The 15,447-nt window shown below is 28.4% G+C and overlaps 1 protein-coding gene across 1 annotated transcript in view; it reads left to right on the top strand.

Moving 5' to 3' along the window:
• Positions 1-15,108, top strand: part of Tcs4 (Threonyl-carbamoyl synthesis 4) — a 30,668-nt gene extending 15,560 nt beyond the window's left edge. Inside the window, exons 5-8 of the mRNA XM_016071864.4 lie at positions 4,599-4,797; positions 6,986-7,265; positions 10,357-10,428; positions 12,587-15,108. Coding sequence (XP_015927350.3) covers positions 4,599-4,797; positions 6,986-7,265; positions 10,357-10,428; positions 12,587-12,674 — 639 coding nt within the window. The 3' untranslated portion in view covers positions 12,675-15,108. The remainder of the gene's footprint in view (positions 1-4,598; positions 4,798-6,985; positions 7,266-10,356; positions 10,429-12,586) is intronic.
• Positions 15,109-15,447: the final 339 nt, after the last annotated feature.

The following is a 15,447-nucleotide window of genomic DNA, read 5'->3' as shown; positions in this document are numbered from 1 at the left end:
TTTTTTCGTCGTTGGAGTTGCTGAATACTAAATAAAATCTTTATTATTATGACTAAAATTACTTTGGAAATAATAAAAAGTCTGAATTCCATTTAAAGTTCTCCAGCACTATATTCCTGATACTTTTAAAAATTGTCCACTTACTACAAATTATAAATAGTAATACACTTTATAAAATCAAGTAAGATAGTTTGATTCATTGCTCAGAAAAAAAATATGAATTTCAAATTTTCAATATATATATATATATATATATATATATATATATATATATATATATATATATATATATATATATATATATATATATATATATATATATATTTAACAGCAAACTTTCAAAAGTAACTTTTTACGAAGCATATTTTTTATTAAAGTAAAAAAATTATGATAGGAATGGGAAATTTCCAGGTGCAATCTAAAAACTAGAGCGCAGGCATGATGATGAATTTTAAACTAGTCTTAGTTCATTTAAGCATATTTTCAATAAAAATATTAATGTATAGTTATTTATATATGTACAGAGAAAGTGAAAGTTTTTAATTTTTTTTACTAATAAAATAAATGCAAAAGAAAAAGGTAAACAATATTCTCCAATACCTTTAGTGAAAAGTTACAGAGTAAAATTAGTAAATTGTAGTATTTAAATAAGCTTTTGAATATCTGCAAAAAATTATTCATAATCAGAACAACTTTGTCAAAATTTCTGTGGACTAGGAGTTGACTGTAAATGAGTTAAAAAAAAACAATACATTTGAATAGAGGAAGGGGTACTGTGGATTTATTTCTTAGTTTTGTTGTTTAGATGGTTAAATCGATATAACCTAATATCGCGATATAAAAGTGTTGATTATATCGATTTAAGAAATTTCTATATCGTCCAGCCCTAGTCCTGACAAGCTTTCATATGTATTAATGTCATGCTCCTCTCAATATTACGATATTCTCTGATGCAATAAATCCCTGTAAAAAATTTTTTTTCCAAATGTCAACCTCCCTTTCTCCATTTAGAATTGGTTTTCAAATAATGTAAAAAAAATCTTATTTTATCATCTTTTGCCATTTTTTCTGACAAGAGAAGACTTACTGTTGACCACCCCAAGAGCTTCCATTCTTAGAATTGTCTCCCTTATCTCTTAAGAAGTCATAGGTGTAACATTCTTATCTGATTTGATTTCCTTCGTGTTAGAAGCTGATCATGGGTCACAAATGACCACAAACATCGCATTAACACCTGAAAGAGAATGTTTTCTGTAGAGGGTGGGTGGTGCACCATTCACAGATGAAAATTATTTTCGTTCTTTGGACTCGATGCATACATTTTTTGTTGACTTGACAGTCTAAAAAATGAATAAAAAAGCAAAAATATATTATTTTTAATATTTAACCATAATTAACACTCTGCAAATTAAGTTTTTGCATAATATATAAATACATTAATAGTTAATGCATATATAACATTAAAATTAAAAAGTCTGATTGTGTCCCCAAAGTATGCAGGCCCTCGATATAACAATATATCCCCCTACAACAATATATTTATTTGATCCCAAAAATAGTGTTGAATCGAGATTTTACTGAAATTATTTTTTTTACTTTAATGCCTTTGTTTTAAAATTAGTTTTATTATTATAAAGTTATAATATAATATTCCTATAAATCATTCATTTTGTAAACGTGAAATCTGGTGAAGACATCAGTTTCTAGTAACTTCTTTATTTTGCTCCCAATTTTTCTTCTCACTTATGCTTAACTTCTGATTAAAAACAGCATAAAATCAGTATTTGTCTGTTTTGGTATTTACACCATTAATGTCGAGCTTTTAATAAAATGGGTATGTACTATTAGTTGAATTGATTTAGATTTGTTATTAGAGAGAGAGAAATCTGTTTTAATTAAACTGAATTATGCAAAGTTACTAACAAAAGTCTTCACCTTTGATGTAAAACAACTCAAAAACCACATCAATAAAGTTTTCATATCAAATTTTTTTTTTAACATTTTTAAAAAAATATGCAAAAGTAATGTTTAAAATAATTTCCTAATGTTTTGTGAAATATTTTCCGAGCTTTGATATGATAAATGGCGACAGCGGCATTTTCTTTTTTTATTTAACATAGATTGCAATAATTACTCAGCATAAACTTTTATACATCTCTGTAAAAGTGCTTTTCTTGTGTTGAGGGAACATAGACCCCCCAATTACATCAGTTTTACTGTTGATTATTTTTGAGTTGATATTTACCAGTTCACTGTTAAATGTAGATGCAATTTCGTATTCATTATTTTTATTGAACATGCTAATAGGACCAATTTTAGATAACACTTATTTTAAAAGTAACTATAACTTACTGTTAAATGCTTGAAGAACAGTTTATAAGTGTAGACAAAAATTTGTATCCATTATTTTTATTGAATATGCAATCTGTATACAGTTTTAGATAAAACATATTTCAAACATAATTATTATTAACTAACTGTTTAATGATTGTAAGATATCTAATAAGTGTGAATACAGATTTATGTATATTTCTAATTAAATGTCGCGTAACTTCATAGGATAATTATATAATAATAAAAATATAAATACAATTCACTACAAAATGAAGAAAATTGTGATCGCCTTGCTGCGATCTCAGGTTACCCAATGGCAAAATGGTTGCTGTCTATTTTTTTTTTTGGAAAAGAAATTTTATTGTGTTTTCATCTTGGACATTTTTAACAGTTAATCCTAAACTGCTTGGTACACAATTTCGCAGACATATTTAAATGCAGTTCAGACACATTCTGTGTAAATTCTTTTGATGACTGAATAGACATTGAACAGTCAATCAAGATCAATATTAACATTTTCAGATTGGTACAACAGTGTTTGATGGAGATTGTAAGCTGCATCATACACCCGTTTTGAATCATATTCATTTCCAAACCATATTTCAAGTTCATACATGAAATATGATTTGAAAGCTAGGATTTTTTTTAACTTTACATGAATAGTGAATGAATCATTTATATTGCATGGAAGACAGTCTACGGTCTTGTGCAAGTTATTGGATACATTCACAATGAATCCTTTTATCCCTAACTGGTGATTAACACCCGGTTCTCGTATTTGCATGAAAACCAAAACCCATTTAACCAATGGGTAAAAATATTGCTATTTTGCATTTTTGAATGCAATATAAATGCATGATAGGCAATTTAGCAGATTACTTATTTCCACCAGTTTTCTTTATGTATTTTCTAAATAATTATACCTAGAAAATAACATTGAATAGTTATTCTTCATATTTTTTTAAATGGATTGATATGAACTATTTATAATATAAGTGATTTTACCATTTACATGAAAAGAGGAAAATTCGCCAAGTATGTATTTGTATGTTATAGCTCTTTTATGCCACCCAATGAAAATCCCTTAAAATGTGCTCTTATCTACCATTTACCTTAGTTGGAACTCTATTTAACAAAGCCCAAAAAAGTTTGTTACATCGGAAATTCATTAAATAGAAATTCACCTCTTAGAAAGATTTTAGATTCATAAACACTTAATTTAAAGCAGTAATTTTCACAGTTATTTGGAAAATCAGTTTATTTTATAACATTTTAGTCATCAAAAAGCATATTTCTAAATCGTTGCACTTCTTGAGTCAAATGAAAGGAGTGACAGATTTAACGGCTCTTGGGAAGTTAAGAGACATTGTTTGCCATAAATTGTATTAGAAGAAAAATTGTTAGTTTTAAATGTTCAAAAATATTTTGAGAAATAGGAAGAAATGAATATTGGATTACAAGGAAAACTATGTTGAATAGAGATTTCCCCTTGAAAGTTATTTTATGATCAAATTCTCAAAGTGGTTCCGGTAAATAGTTTGCAAAATAGAATAATTCTAAAAGTAGAAGTTCCTTAAGTAGAAATGGCACTGTATTAACATGGTGCATAGCGTTTTTAAAAAGTGCTTAAAGGTGCTTATTTTCGTTTTTGAAAAGCCCTTAAAGATGCTTTTTTAATTGATTGTTTTTAAAAAGTGCTTAATTTTCCCATTTTAAAAATATTTTTTTTCTTAACCATGTCGATTTTCACCATGTATTATGCAAAAGCTTGTTTTTCACATTGTTCTATTCAATGTTTTCATAATTCATTCGACCACAATCTATTTCGGCCTACCGTCGGTCCATAGCGTGTGAAGGAGCCAATCATTTTACATGTTCAATGAAATACTTGTGAGTACACTTTTGCTTCTACTGAGCTGAGTTCGGTGAGATTGTAGCATTCTCATGTGCAACTCTGCTGCATTTTGCAGGATATTCTTGATTTCAGGCTTCATTTTCCACCCTCTGAAATCGAAATGAAAAATTTCTCAATATTTTTATGGTGGCTAATATAATCAAGAAAAGAGTTCTTTGTCAGAAACTAGTTGCTTTATCGTGATCATGTAAAGTCTTCGAAAACCATTTTGCATTTTCTTCATGTATATAGTGCTTAAAAGTATTTTTTGATTGTTTAAAAAAGGTGCTTATTTTGATTTGGCTAATTGACCTTTTGCATGAGTTAGACTGAAGTGTGTTTTCAGATTGGTTAATTTTTATTTCTCCAGATAGCTAGGAGACTGAAGTTGCAAAATCTGCCCTCTTGTCATGGGTTGAGTGGAGGTCACGCAATAGAGGTGATGTCTGAAGGTGGTGATCCGACAGCCTATTCTTTCCCTCATTCCCTTCTTCACTACAGAGACTGCAATTTCTCTTTTTCAGGATTCACATCCACACAAGTCATTGAGGACGAAGAAAAGAGATACGGTAAGTTTTTACTAATGACCGATGTTTTTATGTAAGTTTAATTTTGGGATTTCCTGTTTTCTGTGCTGTAAAAGTAATAGAGGGCCATTCTTAAATCAAGCCTCAGCTTAAAGGTTAAAAAGGGCATATCCAGAAGTGTGACACCCCACAGTTTGTTTAGAATTAAAAAAATTTAAATCAGAAAGATTGAATATTTTTATATCAAAATAAGTATACACACTTCCTTCTAGCTCCCTTGAAAATGACGGGGTGAGGTTTCGCCCTCTATTTCTCACTCCCGTGATATTTCCGGGCTGGAGTGTTTAGTAACACTCCAATAAGAATAAAACTAATTCACTTCTTTTATTTCTCATTTTACACGCGAGATGGCAGTACCAGAATATTTTTAAGGTAGTTGTAGATAGTTAGTTTATTTTAAACTAGATGTCAGCACTAATCAAATAGCACTAATAAAGAAAAACAGGCACTTTTACGACCGTTTTCTTGAAAATGAAATGATCGTTAACGGGTTAATAGTCATTCTTGATATATTTACAATTGTCGTTAAACCACATAGTTAAAAAAAAGAAACATTTGAAACTTGATCTATAACATAGATATTTTTTTCTGAACTGCAAGTACAACATATTTATTTAATAATTATTGCAGGACTCGTGACAAAGGGGAGGAGGGGTCTCAAAGATATTGAAACAATGTGTGATATAGCCTCCATGTGGAAATGGTTTAACAGCTTAATTGTTGAATCCCCCTCCATATTTTTTTTCTCCATAAAATTTTCTTAGGTATCTTTTTGCTAGGATTACTACATTTTTTCCACTCGTAATTCAGCTGTCTCTTATCTACAATCTTATCTTTATTTGAGTTTTTCAATTTCTGCACAGTTTTAGTATTATTTGTAAGGATAATTTTTTAAAAAAACTTTATTCTCCCTTCAAGTAATGAATTTTTGATCAAATATTCTATGGTTTCATGAAGGCATGTGATAAAATGTTAATATCTTATTAAATAAGCTATGTTTTTTTTTAAATTTTAAATATTAAATTTTTGGTGTGTTACCTCCACAATCTGAGCTCTGCGTGTTTATGGGAGAAACTGAAATTTAAAGTCAACATTTGTTCAGATGTCCAACTAAATTCAAGCTTAACATGAGTTCATTCTGTCGTGAGCATACATAAATATTGCTATTATTAACTAAGAATCGAATTTTTAAATTTTTTTTTTGTGGCATGATGAAGAACTAAAATTTAAGAAGTATACACAAAAAAATTACATTTGAAATTTGAGGCTTTGGTCTATTTGTATACAAAAGAAAACAATGCTATTTTTCAGAAATTAATTACATTATAATTATACTTTTCTAATTGCATTTTCACGTTTATATTTACTTATATTTTCTGTATATAGTTACATGCTTAAAATATATTTTTAGAGCTACACTTAAAATATTTGAAACTTATTGACATTTATTTTTTATTCAACATATCTTACAGATTCTGCAGAAATTTCATCCATTACAAATCTTTCTTTAAAAAAAAAATGAAAAAATGATTTCTGCATCATCATCTTCTCGTCAGCTCAGGGTGGACCTTGGCCTTCTCAAGAAGTATTTTCCAGGCTAACCTTTTTTTTTTGCTGGTGTTTTCCAATTTTTAGTTTTTGAGACCAAAAGGTCTTTTTCTGGTCCATCTATCCATCTCAAATTCGGCCTGCCTCTTTTTCGTGTGCCAACTGGTCTGGCATTGAGAACTCTTTTCGTGGTATAGTCTTCGTCCATTCTGATTTTGTGGCCTGCCCATTATATTCTTTGTCGTTTAATAAGGTTAATAATGTCAGGTTCATTATATGAGTGATAAAGCTCTAGATTTGGTCTTCTGAGCCACACATCATTTTTTTTAATTCCTCCAAAAATACTTTTCAAGACCTTTCTCTCTTAAAGTACCCAACATAGCCTCATCCGTACAAGAAAAGGTTGTATTTCCATTATGGTGTTGTTCCTGTTGTTGATAACAGAACCCAAGTAAACAAAATTGTCAACAACCTCAAATTTATATTCTCCAATTTCTAAACGGGTGTTATTGAAGCTTGTTTTAGTACAGGGCAAATATTTAGTTTTGCTTTATTTGTTTAGTTTGATTTCTGCGTATAAATACCAAAATTCTTTGTAATATTAAATGTCTCTTCATTGCAGATGTTGCTGCTGACGGAGTTATACCGAATGTTCGAGATTTTTGCGCATCACTTCTTCATGGTTATTCCCTGCATTTGTCTCACAGGGTCGAACGTGCCTTTGAATTCTGTAAAATAGAAAATCTGATGAGTGACCAGCATCGAGCTCTCGTCTTTTCAGGTGGAGTTGCTTGTAACTCCTACATAAGGAAATACCTTCAACAAATGTGCACTCAGTTGAATTCAAAATTTTTTCCTGCACCAAAACATTTGTGTAACGATAACGGAATCATGATTGCCTGGTAAATACATAAAAAAATTTGGTTTCTTGATTTACCTATTTGAGTTGCAAAATATTTCAGTTACTTTTTTTAATTTGCCATTGTTACAAAGGAAAAATGGGAACTCTTTTGAAAAGACCAACTCCATCAGAATGATGATACAGTAAAACCTCGCTACAACAATATTTTTGGGACGAAATAAATATAGTGTTGTAGAGGGAGATATTGTTATACCGAGGGCCTACATACTTTGGGGAGACTAAAATAATTTTTTTTTAAATTTTAATGTTATACATTTATTAACTATAAATGTATATTTTATAAAAAAAATAATTTGCAGAGTGTTAACTTGGATTTAATTTGCAGAGTGTAAAATTAATTTGCAGAGTCTTACTTGGTTGAACAATTTCATGTCATTAAGTGACAAAGTGTTTGTGAAACTGGTAACCATGTTTCCGCCAAAATTGATGTCAGGGTTTGCTGAGAGATACACAGCTGGAAGAGGTGTTTTAAGAAATGCAATGTCAAACTTAGGGATGTGAAGTTTTAAGAAATTCTTGCTAGTCATAAAATTCTCAAACACTAGTAACATAGTAGGATAAAAAAAAAAACAGTATCTGCTCACACAATCCAAAAGTATCTGCAGGCTCATAATTTTTTTTTTTTTTTTGGTTTACAGGATGCTGTTATTATATTACAAAAAAGACAGAAAACATTTGATATATTTATTTAGTCCCGACGAAAATGAAAACAATATATGCACATTAACTCTAAGAATATTAGAGTAAGATTAATACAAATAGTTATAAACAAAAATTAAATAAAAGAACTGTATTCATATTAACATTAAACACACCATGACAAGTCAAAAGGCCAATTATTCTATTGTGAAGTGTTGGAATGCTTAGTTTAGTGTTAAGTGATTTTGCCATAATAAAAGTTAAGTAATTTTGCTCCTGTAATTCTTCAGAGCGAAATCCATATTTAACTTTTTATGTTAAACTAGGGCAACTATATTTCATATTTAATAACAAACGAAACTACATTAAAAGATTTCTAACTGCCACAGATATTGTTTATTTTCGTTGTAAAGCGATAGTCGTGTTTAGTTGTTTGCTAGTCCGCTAATAATGGGATCACTAATTTTTGGGCCAAATGAGCAGTTTTATCTTTTCTCTTCCGTCTTCTACCTTGCATAAATTGTGATTATGTTGTCGTCTGTTTCTTATTTTATGTTTTTTCCCTGCAAACTTTTTTTTTTGCGTTGATACTTTTTTTTTAATGTAGCAAAAAGTATTTAGAAAGTATCTGCAAAATTGGCGAATCCCTTCTAATGTATCCGTGCACATGTCTGTATTATCTAACTGCCCAGTAGGCAGCATTAATAAAAATGATTTCTACTCCCAGATGTATTACTAAACCAAAAATTGTGAACTATTATAAAGAGGTTTTTCTGAAGCAGAGCTTTTATAATGATTTGTTCATTTGCTGCTGAAAATAAATTTTGTATGTTGATTTGAAGTAATCAAAATATATTGTGATAACATATTTTTTCTCTTTACTATCTGAATAAACAAATATAGCAGTTAGCACTGAATACATAGCATATTTAGAAGTTACAGTAAACTTAAGAAAAATTGTTGTTATGAGGACCTATTTTCTACTCTTTTTGAATCTCATTTATTTGAATTTGTTGGATAATCCTACATGTCAAAACTTAATTTGATTTTTTTGGGTTAGTGTTAAATTTCTCGGTCACATATCCTGCTGTCTGTTTTCTAGAAACAGTAAAAAACAAATCTCTCTCTTTTTTATAAAAAAAAGACACAGTTGTGATCTGCTACATAAATTATTTTTCATTTTATTTAGCTAAACATTTATACTGTTTTAATGAGCATATTTTAAGAGTTGCTGAAAAGCGAATGAACTATGAATATTAATTGTGTTTGAAAGCAGCGGGCAGGCTTTGTTTTGATTTAAATTATAAATGTTTTCATTAAAAAGTCTAATAAATTATGTTTCTTGTTTATTTATTTTTTCTCTCCAATAAATAAGATCGAATTACTTTTTGAATTTGAAGCTTGTTTTTTGATGTAATTCTTAGATGAATATTTTCCTACTAATCTATCCATTTTAAATTTTGTAATTGAGACTATATAAGAAAGATCTAAGTAATTAAGAGGGCATTTTTGTATCCAAAACAATCTTTTTTTAATGAACTAAATTGTTTTATTTACTATGTGCTGCCAGTTATACTTTACCCCTGTGGTAAAAATTTTTCAAGCTATCTGCGACAAAACTCTCTAGCACTAATATCATTCTGCAAGAAACTTTTAATAATAACAAACATATATGTTACTAATTTAAAATAACAAAAGCGCTGTGTTTATAATAAAAAAAAAACTATAAAATAATTTTTTTTAATTGAATATGTAATAATTTTTTATTCTAATATTATGGGTGATATCCTTGCATTTTGTTTGAGAGAAACGCACAAATTATTTCCTTCTTCACATTTTTTAAATAATCATCACAATAAAAAAAATAATTAAAAATCATGAGATCCGTAGTAGTAAGTGCCAAAAAAAATCGACAAAATCAGGCGAATAGGATTCTTCAAATGCGTCTTTTGTTTTAAGATTAGGTTGTTGTAATAAATAATATCGTATAAAAAATTGCAGATTTAAAAACTATGGAGAAATCAATAGCAATAACTGCCAAAAATTCGATCGAATTATTGCCTCAAAAAATAAATGCTCAAATGCACGATTCAAATTTTCCATATTGTTTGAAATATATCGAGATATTTAAAAAAAAACACCAGAAAATCAATATTAATAATTGCTGAAAATACAGATTTAAATATTACATGTAAATTTCTGTAGAGAAGAAAAGTAATAATTTTTGCTTTTTAATCGAAAAATCTTTCAGCAAGAACTCTCTGGTTCTGCGACAATGTCACTGCGATTCTGGCACGGGGTACTTTACTGTATCTGTTTTGTTGAAAAAAGCTTTTTTTTAAAAATATTCAGTTATTTTTTGTATTTTCTGATTTACATATTCGTGTATTTCCCTCATAAAAAGAGTAAACATAAAAATATTCCTGTTGTAGGAATGGAATTGAGAAACTGAGGAAAAACATTGACATTCTCTATAACTTTGATGATGTTCTGCCTGATCCTGAGTAAGTACTTGTTCATTGTGGATTTTTTTATTGTAGGACTCTTTAATCTTTTTGAATCTAACTCATTTGCCAGTCTGAACTTAACTTTAACTGTGAGAAAATATTTATAAAAAGTTAAAGAATTGCTTTGTAAGGTGTAAAGAGTAAAAGCGTAAAGTTACTTTTGAAGAGCAAAAACTAAGTTTTAAGTCAAAAATAGTATATTTATTAGTTTATTTTTTTATATACTCAATCAACTTCCATTTTGAAAAAACACACTGAAATGTATGCATTTTAAATATTTATAAATCCAAATTAAATTTTAAAAAAATTCTACAGTAGTTTGTCAAGCATCACTGGCTGCGGTCAGTAAACGGATGGGTGACCACCTTGATCAACCTGCATTGGGACCGAGGGTGCTCGGTATCGGTCCTAGTTAAACTGTTCTACCCAAAGCAGGGGAGCTATCCTCTCTGCAGAGAATAAAAATTGCGATGGCATGTCTTTGGATCATCCTCAGGGATATTTCCCAGACCGTCGCCAATAGCCCATTGGCAGGTCTAGTGCGACGTAAATAAAGTACCTACCTATAAATTGAGATAAAGGAAGCCTATATTTCTGCACACCAAGGCTCATGTTTTTTTGTTGTTGATTTTTTTAATCAAATAATTAGATTTAAATCAGAATTTTTTGAATTTTTAAGATTACATGTTTAAACTTGAAAATAAATTACCCAAGGAAACTAACATTTCATAAAAAGAGTAATGGCTTAATGAAAAAAGCATAAATTTTAAATTCATTGCACCCTTTACTCAATTCTGATTGTGAATACATCCTTTCAAACTTATTCATGATTTTTCATTATTTTTTTTTTCTTCATTGAGATGATTATTAACAAAATGCGAAGAAGGAAATAACTTGTGCTCCCCCCCCCCCCAAACAAAATTCAAGAATATCACACATAATATTAGAATAAAAATTTATTACAGGTTCGATTAAAAAAAAAACTAAATAGTTTTTTTTTTTGTCAAACCTAATGTATTGGTCATCATGATGGCTTAAGAAATATGTTCCACAGGGTAAACATCATAAAGTTAACAAATCCTTAAAAAAAGAAAAGAAAGAAAAATCATACCATGAAAAACATAAGTCTGAATTTATCTGACAACTTTTTTTTAGTGCCCTATTAGGATTATTTATTTTTAATATTGTATATACTTCAAGATTCAGAAATATATTTTGAAGAAATATGATTATAATTTTATTTTGAATCATGCCTGATTGGAACTGGAATAAAAATGTATTATTTAACAACTAATGAAGAACAACTTAAAGTAACCATTGTAAAATTAATTAAGATATTTTTTTATTCTATTGAAAAGTCAAAAAAATATGGTTCCTACATATAAGCAGACACTTTAACTTTCAGGTTGACAAAATATTTATCATACTATACTGTTTTGAAATATTTAATATAGAATAACCTACCTTACCTATTAAAAAACATAATAATAATCACTCTATAAGAAAATAGATTTTGAATTCATCTGACAACTTTTTAATGCATTATTAGATGAATTTCCTTTTTTATATTTTACTTATTGAAAGGTTCAGAAGTATATATATTTTATATACAAAACTAAAATGTTGTTCTGAAGATGTTTTTAAACTTTGCATTGGTTCAGTATAAATATGCAGAGAAAAAAAATTGCTTGATTTTTCATTTGTTCTTTATTTGCAGTCTAAAAAATCTGAAAATTTTTATGATTTTTAAAATTTCATTTAAAAACTGCTGCTATTTACAATTATACAAAGTACTTGTGTAATTATCAAATAAATCAGTTTAATTTTACAATAAATATTAAAACTATATAAATCAATAAAAATTTAAACACTATTATATTTAAATGGGTATGCAAATGTTCCAAAACTTCTTCAATTTATACAAATTTTGTTATTACAGTTGAAATAAGGAATTTTAAATTTTGCAGTAACCTTGTCTATTGAATTTATTGATGATTGTTTATTAAATAAATCAGTTTAGTGGTATAAAGACAATGAGTTCGATTAAAACGTAATTTAGAATTAGTCTCTCTATTTGATAAACACATGCATTGTTTTGTTTTTTGTTGTCCTTTTTATATAGTTCTCATTTATTTATTTTTCCCCCCTTGTACAGTTGCCCTCTAGGAATTGATATGACTGAAACTGTTCGCAAAGCAAACATTAAAGTTCGATTACCGAGAATAAATGTTAGTGCTGGTTGAGAAATGTATTATGTGCTGATTGAAGATTTATTTATAAGAAGTGCCTCTGGTTTGGAACTCTGAAAAGTACAAATACTTTATATTGATTGGGACTTGAAAGTCTCCATAGAAGGAGAAAAAGAAACAATTTTGAAATGAATCAAAACATTTTTACTAAAAGGCCATTTTCAGAAAACGATCCTTCAAAAGTAGATGTACAGATTTCGGTTTCTGAAAGCTTTAACTGGATACGAAGAAAGTAAGAAAAAAACCCAGGGTAGACTGTTTAAAGTTTTACGGGGTATCTGCACACCTGGAAAGTCATGGATTTCGGTATTGAAGAAAATTTGTCATGAAATGGTATGATTTTAACTATTTTTTTAAAAAAAATCATAGAAAGTCATGGATTTAGGTTGCCGAAAAATCTAATTTTTAAAATGAAATTTACCCCCCCCCCCTCTTCCCAATTTCACAGTGTTCTGATTATCTGAATTTGTAACAAAATCATCAATCATAGTCATATTTTATTGAAATATAAAATATTTTTATCCTGTTCTTTAAAAATTATAGTGTTTTTTTTCAAAAAAAGAAACAGCAATTATCTTTTAAACTTCCATGATTTCAGAATTTTTTCAATCTATTTATGATTTATTTTATCAATTTAAAATTCTAGTTTAGACTCTTTATATGACACTTACTTTTAAGAAGAAATAAAACAGGTTTAAATAACTACTTATATCTGACTGTATTTAGTTATTTGCTTGTTTTTTTTTCTTTAGCTATTTTATTGCTTCAACTCTTTCTTTATTCTGTTATTTTAAATTTAAAATCTATAAATATGAAAATGTAGAGTGTAACAGTTTCGGTTATACCTATCATTTCAATTAATGTTATCATAATGCTTTTTTAAATTTGTTGTTGTGTTTTAGTCAGAGAAAATAATTACTTCGTTATGTCATCAGAAATTTTTGGAATTTAGTCATGAAAAGTCATGGCTTTGAAGATCGAGAATATAGCAGATACCCTGACAATAGTACTCATAATAGAGGAGATTAAAATAGGGAGGGTCTTCTGATAAAGGTAGGACACCAAAACACGCATAAGTTTTTAATGAAATTGTATTTTTCTACACTTTTAGCTTGCTTATGTTATATACAAGATACCCCAAAAATTACAGAGAATTTGAAAAATAATTTAAAGTAAAAACAGAGTTAAAAATATAATAATCAGGGTTTCCACTCCAACAGAGAAAACCCAGAAAATACAGGAAATTTAAAAATCACTTAAAATAAGGGGGAATTTTAAGTTCTTTAGAAACTGGGAATTTTGTTTCTTATTTTCGTCTTTTAAAAAATGGTAACCACTCAAAGTGCAATGTATGGGATACTTAAGGATGATATTTCAGCTATATTAAACTATTTTATTTTACTATATCATTATTTGTTTTAAATATGTTCAGCTGTTCCTCCAAGTTTCTTCAGTGATTATAACTAGCAGGGCTGATTGTGCTCTGGAAAAAATCCGGATTTCCGGATTTTCCGCTAACCGTGATCCGGAAATCGAAGGTTAAGACGTTTAAAAAAATCATTGATCACAAAGGTTTCCGGAAATCAAATTTTCAAAGGTGGAACTTAAAAACTCAGTTTATTTTATTTGTTTGTAAGGGAGAGCCAGATACTTTATAAGTTTATATTCAAGATTAATATTAATTTTTTTTAGCAGTAAATAGTTATTATAAACATAAACTCAACAAAGAAAGACATATTTGTAAATTTCAATTACTTCTCCAAGTCATCATTGGTATGTGTAAATGGTATAGGTATGTGTAAAATTTTAAATATATTTTAAGTAAACTAAGAAGTATTGAGAAAAAGAAAAAAACCTTGTTTAAATTTTTTTTCTAATTTTTCGATTTAAAATTTTTTTTTCTTACTCAAGAAATTTTCTGGAATTTTGACTTGGGCTCACAATCACCCCTGAACTAGTATAGTTAGCCCAATACAAGAACTTCAGTGATTGTGTTTTTCCACTTAATATGTTGTGTATAATGTGTACAGGGAAAACACAGGAAGTTTTTTTTTCCAGATTTGAATGGCAACTATGATTGATCTTTCAGTTAATTACAGTAATTATTTTTAAAAATTAAGTTTTTTGTATGAATTGATTTTGGTTGTTAATGTTCTTTCATACATACATGACTGGTGTGTCTGCTGATTAATTAATTTATGAAAAATAAAAGAGAAACACTGTTATGGCCAACTACTTTATTAATGACTATTTGAAAGCAGTACAATAATATGTTGAAATATCAATAAAGATGTAATTGATATTCGACTGCATGTAATTCTTGCACAGTTAAGAAAATGCTTCTTACAAGATAATTCTTTCATGCTTCCCATTGTAACAATTATTGATTTTCTGAGAAACATTTGATTAAAAAAAAATGCTATCTCTCTATGTTTTTTGAAGTACGCACACTTAGTTATCTTAGATTTAACTTTTCTGTTCAATTTGGAAGTTATTTTTAAAACATCTCTTTAGATGTAAATCTATACGAATATAATATCTTATAGGAGTACCATTAAGTATCACAAGGTTTGGGATTTGAAATGAATGGGTAATCTATTGATCCTGGACCATTGAAATTTGACCACTCTAAAATAAATTTTCAGTAGTTTCCTAGTCCAGCAATTGATGTAAAGGGATGGTGTGTTGTTTTGTGTCTTGGTCTATGTTTTTGACACAAAATTGCTCATTTTATCATAATTGGGAACATAACACATTCTTTGTATTA

The sequence above is a fragment of the Parasteatoda tepidariorum genome, chromosome 10 (assembly GCF_982258835.1).
Source record: "Parasteatoda tepidariorum strain Cologne lab strain chromosome 10, Ptep-v5.0, whole genome shotgun sequence".
In the NCBI taxonomy this organism is placed as follows: domain Eukaryota; kingdom Metazoa; phylum Arthropoda; class Arachnida; order Araneae; family Theridiidae; genus Parasteatoda; species Parasteatoda tepidariorum.
This window is presented reverse-complemented; position numbering and strand designations above follow the sequence as displayed.